General features: G+C 47.7%; 2 protein-coding genes across 2 annotated transcripts; one reads left to right on the top strand and one right to left on the bottom strand.

The window, feature by feature from the left end:
* Positions 1-8,708: 8,708 nt before the first annotated feature.
* Positions 8,709-14,236, bottom strand: SPRTN (SprT-like N-terminal domain). Its single transcript, XM_010216021.2, has 5 exons — positions 13,974-14,236; positions 12,773-12,872; positions 11,806-11,934; positions 10,069-10,336; positions 8,709-9,777 (listed from the first exon to the last, which is right to left on the bottom strand). Exons 1-5 carry the CDS (start codon positions 14,234-14,236, stop codon positions 9,038-9,040), a joined length of 1,500 nt encoding a protein of 499 aa, XP_010214323.2. The 3' UTR covers positions 8,709-9,037.
* Positions 14,237-14,607: 371 nt separating this feature from the next.
* On the top strand, positions 14,608-17,521 carry EXOC8 (exocyst complex component 8). The gene is made up of 2 exons (XM_088534889.1): positions 14,608-16,196; positions 16,840-17,521. The coding sequence occupies exons 1-2, from the start codon at positions 14,676-14,678 to the stop codon at positions 17,446-17,448; spliced, it is 2,130 nt and encodes a 709-aa protein (XP_088391015.1). The 5' UTR covers positions 14,608-14,675; the 3' UTR covers positions 17,449-17,521.
* Positions 17,522-18,574: the final 1,053 nt, after the last annotated feature.

The raw sequence follows: 18,574 nt of genomic DNA, 5'->3' as shown, positions 1-18,574 counted from the left end.
TCTCGCAATGCCAGCCCCTGCGAGGGGCCGTGCAGCTTCCCCAACTGCCCAATGTGCTTTTTGAGGGCCCCGCTGAAAACAACTGCTTGCACGTTCTCTCAAAAACCATTTCCCATCCTCCTTTCATGCCGGACAAGAAAGTAATCCAGCACTTGTCACCATTCCACAGCGATGTGGTTTGTAGTTCTCAGAGTGGAGCCCGGTGTGCAGGGGTATCAGTCGGCCCAGCGCAGCCCAACCCTGTGCCACAGAAGGGTGACGTCTCTCCTGCGTGTGGTAAAGAAGAGCCTGTGCTGGGCTGTCTGGAAGCAAACTGGCAGCCCGAGCGCTGGGGACAAACACCTTGTGCTCAAGGTCGTCTGCTGAAGGTCAGGAAGGAAAGACGCCCATCTGCAAGTCCTGCTGCAAGTGTAAAGGGAGAGGAAGATGGCGCTTCTGTGCCCACTGAGGGCCGTGCACGGGGCAGGGTTGCTACGTGGTAGTAGTAGATGCAACTCCCCAAACCTGGGAGTCGGGAGGTGTACCTTGCCTGTGCAGAGACACGCACTTGTAAACACGTACACAGAGAACTCAGCACTATTTTGAAGGAATTCGTGGCACTGTGCATTTTCTTTTTTTTCTCTCTTTTCCCCCCTTTTTCTCCCCTCCCCCCTTTTCTCTCCCTTTTTTCCCTTTTTCTCTCTCTTTTCCCCCATTTTTCTTTTTCCTCCCTTTTCTCTATCTTTTCCCCCTTTTTCTCTCCTTTTTCTCTCTCTTCCCCCTTTTTCTCTCCTCTCCTTTTCTCTCTCTTCCCCCTTTTTCTCTCCCCCCTTTTTCTCTCTCTTCTCCCCTTTTTCTCTCTTTCCCCCCCTTTTCTCTGTCTTCTCCTCCCCTTTTCTCTCTTTCTCTCTCCCGTTTACCCTCCCCTTTTCTCTCTTTCTCCCTCCACCTTTTTCTCTCTTCCTCCCGCCTCCCCTCTCCCCCCGCCTTCCCGCCTTTTTTTTTGTGGGAATAAAGAAACCCTGAACGTGTTTGGTTGCTGCAGCCATGCTGAAGCCTGTTTGTGCTCCTACAGCACCTGAGGAGCTGGACTCCCTCCAAACTTGAACCTACTTTTATGGGCTCCTTGTCACCCCCGCCAGGTCCTCTGTACACCAACCAAACCAACTTCTTGCTCTATTGACTCTTGTTGCCACTTAGTTCCAGCAAGCCTTTCCCCACAGCCTTGAGGATGAGTATGCAGCACGTTTATCCCACTCCTGAAGCAAAGAAAGCCTCAAGTTCTGGCAGGGAGGAGACGGGTACTAAGGGCTGGCTCTGCATGTGCAGGAAGCAATGAGATACAAATCACCAGCCTGTCGGGGACAGGTATGAGGCCTTAGGACAGTGATGGAGGAGGGAGCTGAACACAACTGGTAAAGGAGGATGACAACAGACTGATGCATGAGGTTAAGCTAAAGCACATGCATGGGGTGAGTATGAGGAGAATGGAGCACAGCAAGCAAAAAGGGGTGTTAGGAATGTTTCAGTGTGGGGAAGAACATGAAATGTGAGGAGAACATACTATAAGTTTGCCCCAGGAAAGAGGGTGTGCGTGGACAGACAACTGTTCATAGGTCCCATCAACCTCCATGGATGTGTGTTGCAAAATAGTGTATTTTGTCTCTGAAGATGAAAATTTCATCAGGAGTTTCATTTTCTGTGCGAAGCAGCAACTGTTTTTCTTGTTTGTCTTCCAGATATAAGTTCAGCTTGGGGGATCTTTTTCTCTTCTCTAACTACCTTGTATGCAACATAGTTGTCAATAGGAGAGAAAAGGCGTGCCGCTCATTTAGCCTATAAGCCCAGTCCCAACATCTTCATGCGGCTGAAAGTCGGCAGAGCAGTGGGGAGGGAGATGAAGCTCACAGGTGTGAGCTTAAAGACCGGCCAGTATTGTGTACAGCTGAGTCACGGCTTCGGCGCCCTGCCTGCATCGGAAACCCTTCCTGTCAAAAGCAGCTGCAAGTGATAAATGAACTGGGGGTCTGAAATCTCAGCATGCAGGCCCAGGGCTCCTCTGGGGCCTGCCTGTTTCAATGAGGTTTGCTAGGGCAGAACCAGTTCCTTCCTGGGCTCGTTTCAAGAGTTACGGCTGCATAAAAAAATGAATCCAAAATAGTTAAAATGCAGAACCTTGATTCTTTGCTCACTGATAGCAAAAAAAGATAAAAACCTTAATATTTTGTTACTGAATTGGGTTGTGAGCTAGTACGTCACTGCCTAAAGAAAGCCAGGGTCAAAGGAGGGACAAAGCAAAAAAAGCATAGGGCAAGACACTTGGGTTGGGACTGTCCCTTGCTTGCATTAGCATATGTAGGCAAGCTTTACAAAGCTATTAATAAAGTTTGCACTATAGCCGAGGAGATAAGGCAAGTAGAAATTTGGAGCCTGATCAATTTTTGCCGCAGGCATGAGGAGTTTCTTCATATAGTGAAGATGGGAGGGACCTGTCAGGAAAACAACCCATGAAAAAGCAACCACCACCACCAAACCTGAAAAGTGAGTGCAGAACCTTAAGTTACTGAAACTGAAAGATATTTCGGAAGAATTGTCTTTTGGCAGGACCAGTATCATCAAGTAGAAAATACTTGCAGAATGAAAATGTGATTGTGGAAACCACATATATTAGGTACATGGAATCAGGGCCACGGGTAATGCCCCTGAAGGTGGCATTCCCATAGCACAGAACAAAGTTTGAGCTGTCGCAGGGACTTTTGGCTTTTTTCACTTCCCCTTCCCCAGCTGCTGCATTATAATAAGCAATAGTGTATTGGGTACATGTTCTGCTGTTCTGCACAGTCACATTTCTAGCAAAAAATCTAGAATGTTAATTTTTTTTTTGTTATGCATAGAACTCTCTGAAAGGAAGTAGGCAACTGAATTTCTTTCAGCTGTACTCTCAGAATGGTTATTTAAAGCTACACAAGCAGGAAACAACCTTGTGTAGTGAAGATTGCCACAACCTCAGGTATAACATTATTAGTGAAGGAATATATTTTACACTGCAAATCCAGGAAAATGCATAGTGTCATTTTTTTTGCATGATCATTTTCACTTATGACTCAGCAAACTTGTCCACAGTAGCTGTTATCTGTAGTACACGCTGCCAGAATGCAGAAATAGTCAAGAATCTCCTTGGAAAGGAAGAGCCTGAAGCAAGAGCAAGCAACTGGGTCCCCCTGCTGTTCTGAGCTGGGAAAAACAAATCCTCGAGGCAAGAGAAGAAAAAAAGTGTGTTTTTAAGCGATATGATAAAGGAGTTATTCTATCCATTTTAGATGGACATTTTTGTCCTACACAAGAAAAGGCTGCTGTTTTCTTATTTTTTTAAACTTCTGGCATTCAAGGAAGACTTTTCGGTGCCTATCGTGGTAACAGAGTAAGCTCCTGTTTAGATACTTGCAAGGCAGCTTTATTGCTGTATCAATATGTTGCCTATAACTACGCACTCACTAGAGGCAGGAGTGAAGGAGCAAGCAAAGGCGGGAGGTGGTTAGCTGGCACTTCCAGTGCTAGTGGTAGATTTGAAAACCGGTTCTGGCTTCCTCGAGCACGACTGCACAGAGACCGACAGCTGGGTTTCACAGCCCCTCAGCACATTTGGCTGCCATTTGTGCTGCCGAATACGCTGGGAAGGCCTTTCCGCCCGCACGGTGACTGCGCGGGCAAGAGGAGGCTCCCCTGAGGGCCGTGAGGCAGCAGCGGCCACGCGGCCTCTCCCGCCGCCGCTCTGCGCGCGGCGCCTGGCCGCGGTTTGGCCAAGGCTCGGGGCTGCTGCCGCTCGCCCGTGGAAACAGCGTTCGTTCACCTCGAGTGGCTGCATGTGGCCCTCTCCAGACGAGCTGATACGGGAGGGCCCCGGTCGGACGGCAGTTGAGGTGGTGGGCGGTACGACCGGCTCTCAGTTTCATTGACTTAACCAGGCCGGGACCCATGTCAGAGCCGCCCAGGAGCAATTTCACAGGAAGCCTAGGAAGTCTCTCCCCTGAAGAAAGGAAGGGAGCAGACACAAGGAGATGGGAACCTGGTGCAGGATCCACAAGTGAAACATCCTTTTGTAAATCTCTAGAAAACAGCGTCACTTCAGTATAAAAACTGGTGCCCACAACCACACGTAGACTACAGCAGGGGCTGGGATTCCCCGCTGTATAACTCTCTGCATTTCATGAGTCAAGTGTCAACCCCAGATGTTGCCAATAAAACCTCTTGGTCTCTTTACTCTGATAAAATTGCCCAGGCAGTGTTACCACAGAGCTTAACAGTCCTTTGGGGATTCACAGTGCCTTAAACACCTATTTCCTGTGTCATCGGATGCTTTTCCTACCTTCTAAGTGTCTTACAGCTAAGGTTCAAAGTTAATTACGGCTGAGCTTTAACTCTGTGGTTCGGCTAATCCTGCCACTTCCCCGCACAGCTCAGCGAGGCACCAACAACTGAAAACCGGCTTTCCAGATGGTGACCCAGTTGCCTGTGAGCACGACAGAGCAGGGCTTCGCTTTACACGTGTTTGGGGAGGCTGTTCTGGTAGTGGCCCATGCTGCGCTCCTGCCTGAAGTTCCCATTTGGGATGACAGAGCTGGCCCTCCTCCACAGTCCCAGCGAGAGGAAGAAACAGTTGGAAAAAAAACCTGATGGCTAGAGATGGTGAGAGAGCTCCTAGGCTGCTGCAGTGCAAAGTCAACAAGGTTGACCCCAACTACCTTTGCTCACAGTTTCCCCCTGTACTGAGGTGCTCGTGGGGCTGTCAAGCAGAACCACAGAGTGGCCCGCTGGAGATCTTTGGGTCCAATCTCCCTGCATAGAGCAGGTTCAGTTAGAGCAGGCTGCTCAGAGCTGCGATCAGTTGGGTTTTGAATATCACCAAGGATGGAGACTCTACAACCTTAATGGGCAACCCGCTGCGGTGCCCAACCATCCTCCCTGCAGTTTTGCCTTATGTTGAAACGGAAATTTCCTGCACAGGTGCTGTTAGTCTCAAACCTAAGGAGTAACCCAAATAATTGACAGAGGTGAATCCCGCAGAGGACAGGAGCTTCGAAAGCTTCAGAGGTGGTGGTTGCTGCCCATGCCGCTGGGCTGGCTTGGTGCCCGCAGGCCGGGGCTGCTTCCCACCTCCCACCCTCCTCAGCAGGGCAGGAGGCTTGAGGACACAACGTGCTGAAGTCGCTCTCCCCGCTCTGGCCCTTGGTGTCCTTATGTCGCCTCTTGTCCTTAGGAGTACTCTTCCCCTCCAGCCTGGTACGAACGGCGTAGACTTTGTATCACACCCCTCCTTCGCCGTGTTATCTGCGGCAGCCCATGCCAAACTGCGCAGTGCTTCCACATACCAGGGAGCTTGCCATGCTGTTAGTTAAAAAGCAGCTCGTGTGAGATTGCAACGCACTATAAATAGCGCTGCCCCTAAGAGCCTTACGAGTGATGCCTGTAAAATATCAGGTGTGTGCTGAGCTACACGTTAACCAGGCCCGAGCAGCGAAACGAGGCACGCTGCGCTCCCAAAGCAGGCGCTCCTGAATTGCCAAAGCTACACACTGCCCTGGGGCAGGGGAGGATATTCATTGCTCCCGAGCAGTATTGGGCTCAAGCTGGGCAAAATGGCTAATATCCGGCCTGCAGGAAATTGGGACAGATGGTCATGGCAGGCTGCAGGCCGCTCCCGGAGCAAGGGGAGCGTGTTGCACCTCTACGAGAAGAACCTGCACCTTTGCAAACACAGTGCCTGTGAGGAGAGGCCCCGGCATTTGCCTTTCTCTATGAGTGTTTGTATTTGAAGGTGTTTGTTTAGTCCCCGCTTTCACAGGAGCATAGGTGACCTGGCGAGATACGCAACGGGTGGCAGCTCCAGGACACGGGTGCCTGCGGCGCCACACAGAACGTGGCTCCGTGCAAGCCAGCGGCGCTGCCTGCAGCGAAGACCCGTCCGCTGCTTTGTACCAGAGCACACCCGCGGTTAGGACACCTCGTTACTAACATTCAGTACTTCTTGCCTTGTGTCTCACTCTCGGAGCAATATTCACATGCTCCCTGTGACTCAAAAACTGTTTGCAAAATGGGAAGAGCGGGCCCACCAAATGGGTCCCTGCGGATACGTAATTACTGGGACACTGCTGAGAACAGATCAGGAGAAACGAGCACGAAGGCAAAGATGTGGGAGAAGAGTAATAGGGAGATAGCGGAATAGGAGCAGGCAGGCCAGACGCTGTTCTTCCCAGCGACTCAACCTCCTCTTTCCCTGTCCCCCCTCCCCTTAGAATGTGAAAACTGCTGAATGAAGCTTCGAGGTGCAGCTTAAACCCAAACTAAACCAGATTACAATGTTCAAGATGCTGTATTGGGATTTCACTGACCTCGTCTTACACCAGACTTTGTGTGACAACTGACAGATCTTCTAAGACAGGGTAGGTGTAGTAAATACACAAGTTATAGTCCAGAAAGTGATGAAAAAACAGTATTTACTGTTTCTAAATTAGGTATTGGTAAAGTCAAATATTTAGCTTTCTTTTGGGGAGGGGGACTTGTTTTTGTCTAAGGACAAAAGGCAGGAATAAAGAAGCGATGGATGATAGGGGACATTGGGGCAGAGACAGGGTGAGATTTTTCAGGCCAAGCTGCTGCACCTTCTTAAGACACTTAATCTAGCCTTAAGGCAGTCTGGCCTGGAAGAAGCTAAAAAGCAAATGGGGATTAAGGCCACAGGCTTCTTCTGCTTTAGCTTTCACACCTACAGCCCAGTACCACTTCCTCGCGCTGCCACCTCTCTACCTCCCAGGCCTAATGAAGGCCCAAGGTGAAGGTTGTACAGAGCCACCTCTGGCCTCCTCCTCCTGCACAGCTGGCTGGATGCCAAGTTGATCTAAACCGCCTTGTTTTTCAGCACACCATGGATTTGTTTTTTGTATATACCCCCCAAAAAGATGCTTTTTGTATTATTCACCCATCTTCAAACTAGAGAAAAAAAAAGAAAAAAGGCGCTACTGTTTCATCTGTCAAGCTGCACTTGCAGTAGAAAGGAATATTCACAGGAAAAAAAAAGCAAAAAACAAAACAAAACACACTGCCAGGTGTTAACTGTACTGGACACCCCCCTCCTCTCCTCTCCTCTCTCCACCGGTTTGCATTGGGGCCGGACTGCAGGGCGGCCGCAGGCGGGAGCCCCCCGCTCCGCAGCGCGTTCCCGCGCACGCGCCGACGGGGCGATGCCCGTGCACTGACCGAGGGCTGCTTCGCGAAGGGGAGGGAGGGTTGCCCCAGAACAGAGCCATTAAAGCCCCCCGATGTTGGAGATATATATATATATATATATATATATATATATATATATATATATAATGTAAAAGCCCACTGATGAGTAACACAGAATGTGTGCACCAGCATGTAAAAAACCCCCACAGGCTTAATGAAAATTTAAAATTAACCAATTTATTTAGAATATGCAAGAACATTCCAATCCAAGTTAAACTGTAGTAGTGTCAATATTTAGAAAAATACATCATATTCAGAAAAAAAGAGCTAATGTATTCTTAGTTTTTTTTTTTTTTTAAGATCCTAAGGCCAACGTTAAGTATCACTTGTCAAGTTCCACTGTACCCAGCTTATTTCCACTCTCCAAAGTGCACTGCAGATAACTCTATACAAAGGCAAAAATATGTGCACTTATGGCTAATATAGCCAATTAAACATTGCAACAATATTATATGAAACACTAACTACTACTTCTCCTTTCATCAAAAACATTTATGACCAGTTTTACAAGTTGACAATAAAGTTGTCTGCTTAGCCAGTTAAATAATTTCAGTGCAACAAGAGAACTGTAAATGTTTTACAAGTTTATATTGCAATCACATCTGCTGCGCATTCATCACCTCTTACTGCACAATGATTTTGGTATTCACCACCACTCTGACTGGCGTATGGAAGCTGCAACAGAAACTGCCAGCTGAGGTCAGCCTAACGCCGTTTCAAGCTGTTAAGCACTTGAAATTCCAACTGGGACTGAAAAACGGTTAAGATTTTTATGGCAAGGCCAGAAACAGTCTTTCCCAGTTTTGCTACAAATATTTTTCAGAGCTTTTGCTTACCAGTGTGTGCCCACGGAAATCAGTTACTCATGTACATAATACCTTTATCCTGAGAACTAGTGAACTTGCAGTGCAGGCAGAGTTTGTACAAAACACTAAAAAGAGGACAGAGGACCTAGCCAGACGCTGATTAACTGACCCAAGGACACACATAAGACTGAAGATTATTAGTGTTCCTGTGACCACTCCAAGCTTTTAAAACAAGCTCAAAATGTTTACTTCTTTTTAAATCGAGTCTAAGCATAGAGCTTCTTTGCCCATCCAAGTAACTTGCACTTGATTTCTCCAAAGTTTCATTTCTTTTCTGATTTTCTTTTCATTTCCTATTCATCTATTAAACCTAAATGGACATTTTGCTATGTTTTCCTTGCATATATGTTTTCAAAAAGGGTCATGAGTGAAAATGACCACATGAAAGCATAGTTGTGGCTTACGTAAAATATTCGCTGTTCTAAAAATACCCACTACTTAACTATACTGATATAATTAGGAAAAAAAATCTTCCATTATAGGTGGTTACATTTAAGAATGGCAAAAATACATTAAAAATGTCCCGGGGTTTTAAGAAATGTAAGTTAGCATAATTAAAAAGTCTCATTTTTTAAAATATTCTTTTTGCCTTGTGAAAATGCAGTTTAGCAACTTCTCTTGTAATACCTGGGTTCTGCACGAAAATGTTAGCAGAAACATCCACCTCATGAAACATGAGCATTAGGTTCGTTGGAACACAAAGAGCAACTAGATTCCTAGTCAGTTCTAACGTTTGGCTCCACAAAAATCAAATTGCCATTATTGTTCTGAATGTTGACAATGATTTAAATTCCTGTTTGGGACAGACACAAGGGAAAAGCGGCATAATTGAACAAGCCCTGCACAGAGTAGTTCAAGCAACAGTTCCAGCCCTGGGTTATTTTTCTGAGGCTGCCATCCAGAAGTCTCTAGGCAAGACAAGAGTCTAGGTGTTCATTTATTTTAGACTCCAAAACCTCCGACTGGCACACAGGGCAACTGACTTTTTTATCCGGCCTTACAGCAGCGCTGGAACTTGCAGAGGACACTGTAGATTCAGCTTCGGTTTTCACAGTTGTGTTTATACTTAAAGTGACATCAGTGAGCTCTTTTTTTACAAAATAGTTTTCAAAGGCAGCTTTGTCTTCCACCTGTGGCCATTGCTGCAGTGCGCTAGTACATTCCAAACTTCCTTTTTTGTTGGATACAACCGGACCTGTTGTAGTTTGCTCAAAACAAGTTTGTTTAGGTTTCCTGCTATGCCATGGTGAAACCCTCTTCCCTTTTCTAAGACCTTGATCTGATTTTTCTTCTGTAACACGAGCGATTTTAACAGGCGATCCATTAACATTCTTGTAAGCTTTTGTGTCAGCAACAGAGAGCTTGGGGAACTCACGCTTGGAAGCAAAGTTAATTTTCTCTCCGGCATCATCAGCACACAGTGGAAAGAAGGTGCCACGACGGGGCGAGTTTTCAAATTTTATCTCATTTTTAGGGACTGGTATTGTACTTCTTACCTCATGATGCTGTGAGCTGAGTGTCTCTCCATTTTTAACAACGCTGATGGAACCTACATTTTTCTCTGAGTGTCCACTGTCTCCTCCTCCAAGCAGATACCCCTTTCCATGGAAAGGGATCACATTTTGTGCATTACCTGTATGTATCTTGCCTGCAAAATAAAAAGGGAATAACCTTTTCATACATAAACTATGGGCTCAATATTTTGTGCTTTATCTGAACATTTCTGTTACAGTTTTGAAACAGCAGAATAAACCCTTTGCAAACAAATAAGCTAGAAAGAAGCCTAGAGAAAAAGACACAAATAAAAGGGGTCCTGATCTTTGTTACATTATAATAATATCTAATAACATAGCTCATGCAGTGGTTGATCTCTATTTGTTCAAGGTAATGTTTGGTCAAGAACTGTTTGAAAAAGGAAAAAAAGAAGTATGTCAGATACCTTTGTTAGCTGATTTGGAATTTGAAAGTTCTGCTGGCTGGGTTTTCTCCTTGCCTTTCTTGGTAAAGTGTTCTGGTTCCTTGATTTTTGTGAATGTACCTCCACACGTCTCCTGATGCTCAGCCCACCAAAAGTCTCGCTTAGATGGTGCTCTGTTCATTGAGCGTTTCACATACCCAAAATAAGGTTTTCTGTTTTGACAGGGGCCATTGCATCGCCACCAATGCTGGCGATATAAATCCACCTCATCATGAAAATTATGATAAATCTGTGTTTAAAAAAAAAAAGTAATTCAGAAAATGTCTGCTTTTGTAAGTCTTGAGGTTTATCACTGACTCTACATCATAAAATAAACAAACAAACAAAAAAACCCAACAGCACTCCAATCCTTTGCAGTACAGGTCAACAAACCTAAAGTCCTAAAACCTAAAGATGGAAAAAAATGCCTGCTAATGGGTTGATGGACTACAACAAACCTTTCTCAGTGTTGTCTTACTCCCAGAATAAATGCAATTTATTATACTATTATAATATCGGCATACTAGCATGATGCTAGTATATTACTATACTAGTAAGTATACACTATTATACTTACTAGTATATGCTATTATACTAGTATATACTAAGTTTACTATATTCAGTAAACCTGAAGGCTGACAAATGACCTGTCATTTGGGAAGCACATAATTCCCAAGCTTATCTCTCTCTGACCATTTTTTTTAGCACTACTGTGAGAAACAGCCTCACCCTTTCTCCATACCCTAGTTTGGCATTTTAATCTCCAAGATAAATCTTCATGACTTTTACATTATGTGCTCTTTAGAATGCGCGGTATACATGATTTTAAAAATAAACTGAAAGAGCAGCAAAACAGTGTAACTAAATAAAATTTCACTTCATTTTAACTCATCTTGTCAAAAACATGAACTTCAAAGACAATGTTCATCCACCCATCAGGCCCCACTGAGACAAATCTTAAGTGAAAATGATTATTCTGAACTTCTGCCCTCTGAATTCATTAAATTACTTCAAGTTTAAAAGAAACTTTTAGGGAAAATGCTTTCAGGGGGATATATGAGAATTATATGATTTTAATAACCTCACACATCTTTAACATATTCCCTACACTATCATCAACAAAATAACTACTGAACCCGTAAGCAGTTTGAGGAAAGCGGGTATTCGTGCCTATCGTGGAGTGTCTACTAAGAAATACAAGGTTGAGGTTGGGATCATCTAGTCCAACCCCCCTGCTTCAGCAGGGAGACCTAGAGCGTGTGCCACAGGGTGACATCCAGGCAGGTTTGGAAGATCTCCAGAGAAGGAGCCTCCACAGCCTCTCTGGGCAGCCTGCTCCAGGGCTGTGTCACCCTCACAGGAAAGAAGTTCTTCTGCACGTGGAGATGGAACTTCCTGTGTTTCAGCTTGTACCCATTACACTTTGTCCTGTCACTGGCCACCACTGAGAAGAGTTTGGCCCTCTCCTCTTTACACCCACCTCTCAGATATCTGTACATATTGATCAGACCCCCTCTCAATCTTCTCTTCTCCAGGCTAAACAGGCCCAGCTCCCTTAGTCTTTCCTCATAAAATAGATGCTCCAGTCCCTTAATCACCTTCGTTGCCCTACGCTGAACCCTCCCTAGTATTAATCGTACCACATTTGAAATATTCCAATGCATGGCATGAAAGTATGAAGAAGGCTGCATCACACACCACGATGTAGGTTCTGCTCACCGTGACGTTGGCTCCCGTGAGGCGGTTGATGCGCCGCATGTGCTTGCAGAACTCCGGCCCGTGAGACTCACGGTCTCTGTCGTTGTTAGTAACAAACAGCAAGGCATGGATCATTTCATGTAATAGTGTCTGAAACAAGGCCAATTATCAGCCATTTACTGAAAAGCACTGCACACGATTTTTAAATTATGCTGAGAGTTTTTTTAATCTGTCCTACTTTACATTCATTTTAGTGCTAATCTTATTCTCATATATTCACTTGTCAAATCTGAGTCATAGAAACATAGTACTTATTCTATCTGCCAAACCATATCAACTATTTCCGTACAACCTAAACATGCTAAAAGATGTTGTTTTAACACATGAAAATAATCCCCAAACTCAAATCAGATCTTCAAAAGGATCATCCTTCCCCGCCAAACAAAAGAGATGCTTTGGAGAAGAATGCAGAAATACTCCAGCACTTCCCTTCATTAAACAAATCCAAACATTGAGCCACCTCATACAAGCAAAGGCATGAAAAGCAACGCAAAGCTGTGTTCACAGTCATATTCTAGCCCTCATTTTCTGTTAACCTGAAAAGTGAAAATAAAGCCATTTTCTGGTTGTAGTTTCTGGCACTGTGGTTTTGATATTGCAAGATAGCTTAGGAGCTAAAAAAAAGTCTTATCCTCCTTTACAAAGTCAATAAAATAAACAAGTAATTGTAGACTCCTACTCTAGAATTGCCCATCTAAAAACAGGCAACTGAGGATACTTTAGTGTTATCCACATAAGCAAGAGAAAACTGCAATAAAACCACTGCTATTTTTCAACCTACAACCTTCATAAGAATACAAGTAAAGAACTTGTTTTTTTTTTTTTTTTTTTTTTTTTTAACAGAAAAATGTAAAATTGGGGGTGTGGAGTGGGAGTGGGGAAAGTTTAATTAATTTTATGTCCATATTCATGAACAATCTTCAAATACCTCGACAAGATCCTTCCTTGGTCTTAACTTCAGGAGTGGCTCGCTTAGCCGAATGGAACACATTCCACCTTTTCCTTCATAGCTACACACTCCAGCACAGCTGAAAGAGATGCAGAAACAGAATGCAAGAGTTACTGGTTTCTGTAACATATAAAAAAATAATTTGGAGTTTAAATGCTGACCCCTTACCTACATGTTAAATAAGCTGAATTAGAAAGGCTGTTAGAAGCTACTCGAAGAACTCAACAACTCACTCTCATTAACAAAGAAAAAAAGGCAAAATATTCAGGATATGCTCAGAACATTCAATTACAACTTATTACATCTTTTATAATCACTTAATTCTAAGCTTCAAAGGTAACAATCCTGAAAATCACCACAGAACATTCCAGACTTGTTTGTTCAGTAGGCAAATTAATGTTTTCACTAAGAAACCAGATAGAGTGAAAAACAAAGCTGTTAAGCAGCAGTCAGCTCTGACCCAACTGGCTGCTGTGGTTCTACCCTTAGCTGATGCCCTCCCCCAGGTTTGATTCTCACCGGACCTTTACACAGTCACTTCACCACAGCAATACTGCATAAAACACCTTCTGTTGTTGGATTAGCTCTCTGTAAGCATAATATATTTGAGTATTTCCAAATGCCCACAAAGAGAAGGACAAGAAGGGGAAGGGCTTCAACATCCTGCAACCTTACCAGTTGACCTGCTGCACAACTGCAACTTCTTTTTAGCATCTCAGATTTATTATGTATCCACCTATGTCTAATCTAAGCCTCGTTAATGTGCTATTAACGCTTCACGTTGGCCTTTCTACTAGGCTGTAAGGGCATCAAGGAAATTGAGAATAGCAACTAAGATAACAGCAAAATAAGTATGCTTATGTAATTTTTTTTTTAAAATGTAATTTAATATCAATTTACTTATTCCAGAGCAATAATTCTGGCAGCACATCGAGAAAGCCATTTACGGCTGCCAGAGCTTACAAGCTAAGGGCAAAATAGACAGTGACAGGGACAGAAGGGCACCCTGAGCAGACGCACGGCCTGTGCCAGGATACTGCAGTACCCAGGACTGCAGCAGTAAGCAGGGTCACTGCTTACTCGGTGAGTCAGAGCGAGGCCTGGACCGTGGCCGTCCCTGCAAGCCCGCCGGCACCCGAGGTGGCCCCAGCCCCACCGCCACCGCCCGCCGCTGCCGTACAGCGTCATGCGCGGGCTCCACGATACCGCCACGGCCGTGAGGCGCCCCCAGAAGAGCGCCTCGTTGAACTGCACGAAGAGCCCGTGCACGTCGGGGCTCGGGTCCAGGAGCTCCCACGCCTCGTCCACCACCGAGAGCGGCTGGAGCGCCGAGGAGGCCAGCGAGGCGCCGGCGCCCTCGGCAGCGGCCGCCGCCTCCTTGTCCTCCGCCTCCCACAGCTCCTGGAGCTGCAGCGCCAACGCCAGGTCGCCGTCCTCCGCCATGGCGCGCGCCCAACGGCCGGCCGACCGCCACTGCGCGCGCGCGCACGAGCGGCGCTCCGGCCGCGACGCGCGCGCACGGCGTCACAGAGGGCGCGCCGCCACCGCCCCGCTACAACTGCGCACGCGCCCGCTCCAAGGCGCAGTTCGCTCTGCCCATGGGGCGCATGCGCGCGCTCGCGGGGGCCGCTCAGGGCAGAGGGGCGCGGCTCGGCTGCGCTTGCGCGGCGCGCGGCGGGGCTGTGTGCGCATGCGCTTGCGCGGCTGCGCGGCCGTGCTGGCGCAGGCGCGGCGGGCGCGCGTGCCGCTGTGCGCAGGCGCGGCGGCGGCGGCTGCGGTGGCGGTGCGGGTGCTGCTGCCGCTGCTGCTGCCGCTGCTGGTGCTGGTGTCGGTGTCGGTGCCGGTGCCGGTGCCGGTTCGGGGCGGACCCGCCGCTGTGTCGATGTCGGCCATGGCGCTGCCGCTGGGCGAGGGAGGCGGCGGGAGCCGCTTGCGGCGGCAGCTGGAGTCGGGCGGCTTCGCGGCGGCTGAGTACGTGAAGCAGCTCTCGCAGCAGTCGGATGGCGACCGCGACCTGCAGGAGCACCGGCAGCGCATCCAGGCGCTCAGCGAGGAGACGGCGCAGAGCCTCAAGCGCAACGTCTACCAGAACTACCGGCAGTTCATCGAGACGGCACGCGAGATCAGCTACCTGGAGAGCGAGATGTACCAGCTCAGCCACATCCTCACCGAGCAGAAGGGCATCATGGAGGCCGTGACGCAGGCCCTGCTGCTGCAGGGCGACCGCGACGACGCCGCGCTGGGCGCCCGCCGCACCGCCACCGACCCCTTCCTGCCCCTGTCGGCTAAGGAGGCAGCGGCGAGTGAAGAGGGCCGCCAGCGCACGCTCACCACCCTCCTGGAGAAGGTGGAGGGCTGCGGTGACCTGCTGCCCGAGAGCCCCGGCAAGTACCTCGTGTACAACGGCGACCTGCTCGAGTACGACGCCGACCACATGGCGCAGATCCAGCGCGTGCACGCCTTCCTCATGAACGACTGCCTGCTCGTGGCCACGGCGCTGCCCAACCGCCGCGGTGCCTACCGCTACGACGCCCTCTACCCCCTCGACGGGCTCGCCGTGGTCAACGTCAAGGACAACCCGCCCATGAAGGACATGTTCAAGCTGCTCATGTTCCCTGAGAGTCGAATCTTCCAGGCCGAGAATGCCAAGATCAAGAAGGAGTGGCTGGAGGTGCTGGAGGAGACCAAGCGCAGCCGGGCCCTCAGTGAGAAGCGGCGCCTGGAGCAGGAGGCCCTGCCCCGGCCCGCGCCCCCCGAGCCCTCCAACCCCTTTGAGGAGGACGACGGGGAGGAGGATGAGGAGCCGCCCGCCGAGGAGGAGGCCGTCGACCTCTCCCTTGAGTGGATCCAGGAGCTGCCCGAGGACCTGGACGTGTGCATCGCGCAGCGGGACTTCGAGGGGGCCGTGGACCTCTTGGATAAGCTCAACGAGCACCTGGGCGACAAGCCGGCGAGCCAGGCCGTGAAGGAGCTGCGCGCCCGCGTGGACGAGCGCGTGCGGCAGCTCACGGACGTGCTGGTGTTCGAGCTGTCGCCGGGCCGCTCGCTGCGGGGCGGCCCGCGCGCCACGCGCCGCGCCGTGTCCCAGCTCATCCGCCTGGGCCAGTCCACCAAGGCGTGCGAGCTCTTCCTGCGGAACCGCGCGGGCGCCGTGCGCACGGCCATCCGGCAGCTGCGCATCGAGGGCGCCACGCTGCTCTACATCCACAAGCTCTGCCACGTCTTCTTCACCAGCCTCCTGGAGACGGCCCGCGAGTTCGAGACGGACTTCGCCGGCAACAGCGGCTGCTACTCGGCCTTCGTGGTGTGGGCCCGCGCCTCCATGCGCATGTTCGTGGACGCCTTCAGCAAGCAGGTCTTCGACAGCAAGGAGAGCTTGTCGACTGCAGCCGAGTGTGTGAAGGTAAGAGCGAAAGCGACGTGGCGGGATGCGGTGGGTAAGGGAAGGATGCAGAGATTTTGCAGCCCCTCCAATTTCTAACCCTGAGTCGGACTTTGAGCGCAGTACTTGAAAAAGTTTCCTGCACTGAAGTTAAATGTCGTTTTTTTTTTTTCCCAATTTAACAACGAAAGCATTCAGATTAAGTTCAGAGCAGACAAAAACGTGCCCTTATCAGATATGCAAAATGTGTTCAATCTTAATTTGCCTTTAAATGGTAGAAGATTCGTAAATTTATGTAAGGTTTATCAGAGCAATGAGTTTTGTGAACACTTTCATTTGTTTCCCAAGCCTTCAGTGGACTATTATTTCCGTTTTTTTTTAAAGTACTTTTTAAAAAGTCCTTAATTTTTCAGAGTATGGTATTTCTTGGCTGTTAATAGGAGAAAAAAAAAAGGGTTCTAGTGTAGTCTGTAGTATTCTTGACAGCAAGGTTTATCTTTCAGTTACCACATTATCATTAAAAGAGTTTTTTTTTAAGGGAGGAGAGATCTGTAAAGTGTAATTAATACTTCTCGTTTTTAACAATGATAAATGTGATGAACTTCTAAAATGTAAAGGGGCACTGCAAACCGATAACACGCTTCACTTTTTGTTACGACTCAAGGTAGCTAAAGAGCACTGCCAGCAGCTCAGCGAGATCGGGCTGGATCTCACCTTCATCATTCATGCCCTTCTGGTGAAGGACATCAAAGGTGCCTTGCAGAGCTATAAGGACATCATCATTGAGGCCACCAAGCATCGCAACTCTGAGGAGATGTGGAGGAGGATGAACCTGATGACTCCAGAGGCCCTGGGAAAACTGAGAGAGGAGATGAGAGGCTGCGGGGTAGGCAATTTTGACCAGTACACTGGGGATGACTGCTGGGTCAACCTTAGCTATACGGTGGTAGCTTTCACTAAGCAGACTATGGCCTTCCTGGAGGAAGCGTTGAAGCTTTACTTTCCAGAGCTGCACATGGTTCTTCTGGAGAGCCTTGTGGAAATCATCCTTGTGGCTGTCCAGCACGTTGACTACAGTTTACGATGCGAACAGGACCCTGAGAAGAAAGCATTCATTAGGCAGAATGCATCCTTCCTTTATGAAACTGTCCTTCCTGTGGTGGAAAAAAGATTTGAGGAAGGAGTTGGAAAGCCAGCCAAGCAGCTACAAGATCTGAGAAATGCTTCAAGACTGATGCGTGTAAATCCAGAAAGTACCACCTCTGTAGTGTAAAGTGAACTACCTGTTCTCGTGGACAGAGTGAATGCACTTGCAGAAAATGCTGTACATTAAAAATATGGACTGAGTGTTTTCTGAGTCCCCAAAAAACACTGAAGTCTTAACTGCAACCTTCCGGAAGCTGAGTACTTACAGTCAGTCTGCAGTGATGAAAACTCTTTTTTGGATTGAAGTCACATGCACTTGCACTTGAATAACCTGTCCTTCAAGAAAGGCTCGTGTAGTATTTGTGACTTGGGAAATTACATAATATACAACATTTGGCCAAATAAAATGTTTGTGAAACTCTTAAATATATGAACAGCATTGAGCAGGAAAAGATCACTTCTAATCATGTCATTGTATGAATTCTTGTTCAAGGCAGTGTTCTTGCAGAAGGGGAAGTGCTGAAACTCTCCCAGGGTGTGGTATTCGGTGAGGCCTGTCCACCTTCCAGATGTGACTCAGCGCTGCGGATAAGCAACATGGATTTGCACAGTCTGATTTGCTTGGTAGTAATGCAGGCTCTTTAGTTTCTCTGACATACAAAACTCTGCTCACTTCAAAGACACCTCTAAATTTAAAGTCTTGAGTAAGTGCTTCTGTTTGGATGAAGAGGCTTCTTGTTCTCTTTAACAAGCAGAACTATGGCTTTAAGTTGCACCTCTCTGAAGACACAATTTTACTGTCTTCAGAGGAGCGGGAGTTTTTTTTCCCCCTTCTCCTTTGCATTCCACTTCCTTGTTTTCTCATGGAATTCATTGGGATCAAGTCCATTAGGTGTAGTATGCTCTCTTGCTCAAGGCACTGTCAGAAATGCATTAGGGGCCATTACCTGCTAGTTAAGAGGCATAAATGCTTCTGGGAAGTGGAAGGCAGGGAGAGGGTTTCAATCAAGGTATCCCTTTGTCTGGAAAAAAAGACAGCATTCTAGTTGTGCTGCACAGAAGAGGCACAGGAGAAAGAGTCTGAAAGTAGTGCTTCTCAGAGGTGACACATTCTTGGAAATACACGCTCCAACTCTCCTGAAAGAGTGTGCATTATCCCCTGTAGTACGGCTGCAACTGAGAAGAGCTGTCCTTTTTACAGACAGCACGAGGACTGTATTTGGTTGAAATGTGCCCATGCTGGAGTTCTCAAA

Source organism: Tinamus guttatus, unplaced genomic scaffold (genome assembly GCF_059628265.1).
Source record: "Tinamus guttatus ecotype Peru unplaced genomic scaffold, ASM5962826v1 Tinamus_guttatus_pri_ptg000601l, whole genome shotgun sequence".
Taxonomy (NCBI): Eukaryota; Metazoa; Chordata; class Aves; order Tinamiformes; family Tinamidae; genus Tinamus; species Tinamus guttatus.
Note: the sequence above shows the minus strand (reverse complement) of the source record. Positions and strands in the feature narration are given on the sequence as shown.

What these genes read in the sequence shown, in the direction of transcription:
- SPRTN (XM_010216021.2), bottom strand. Translation starts at nt 14,236, where the DNA reads ATGGCGGAGGACGGCGACCTGGCGTTGGCGCTGCAGCTCCAGGAGCTG. An exon ending in TGGAGCCCGCGCATGACGCT is followed by an intron (nt 12,873 to 13,973) that starts GTACGGCAGCGG and finishes CATCTCTTTCAG; the next exon opens with CTGTGCTGGAGTGTGTAGCT. An exon ending in CAAGGAAGGATCTTGTCGAG is followed by an intron (nt 11,935 to 12,772) that starts GTATTTGAAGAT and finishes GCCTTGTTTCAG; the next exon opens with ACACTATTACATGAAATGAT.
- EXOC8 (XM_088534889.1), top strand. Translation starts at nt 14,676, where the DNA reads ATGTCGGCCATGGCGCTGCCGCTGGGCGAGGGAGGCGGCGGGAGCCGC. An exon ending in CTGCAGCCGAGTGTGTGAAG is followed by an intron (nt 16,197 to 16,839) that starts GTAAGAGCGAAA and finishes TTACGACTCAAG; the next exon opens with GTAGCTAAAGAGCACTGCCA.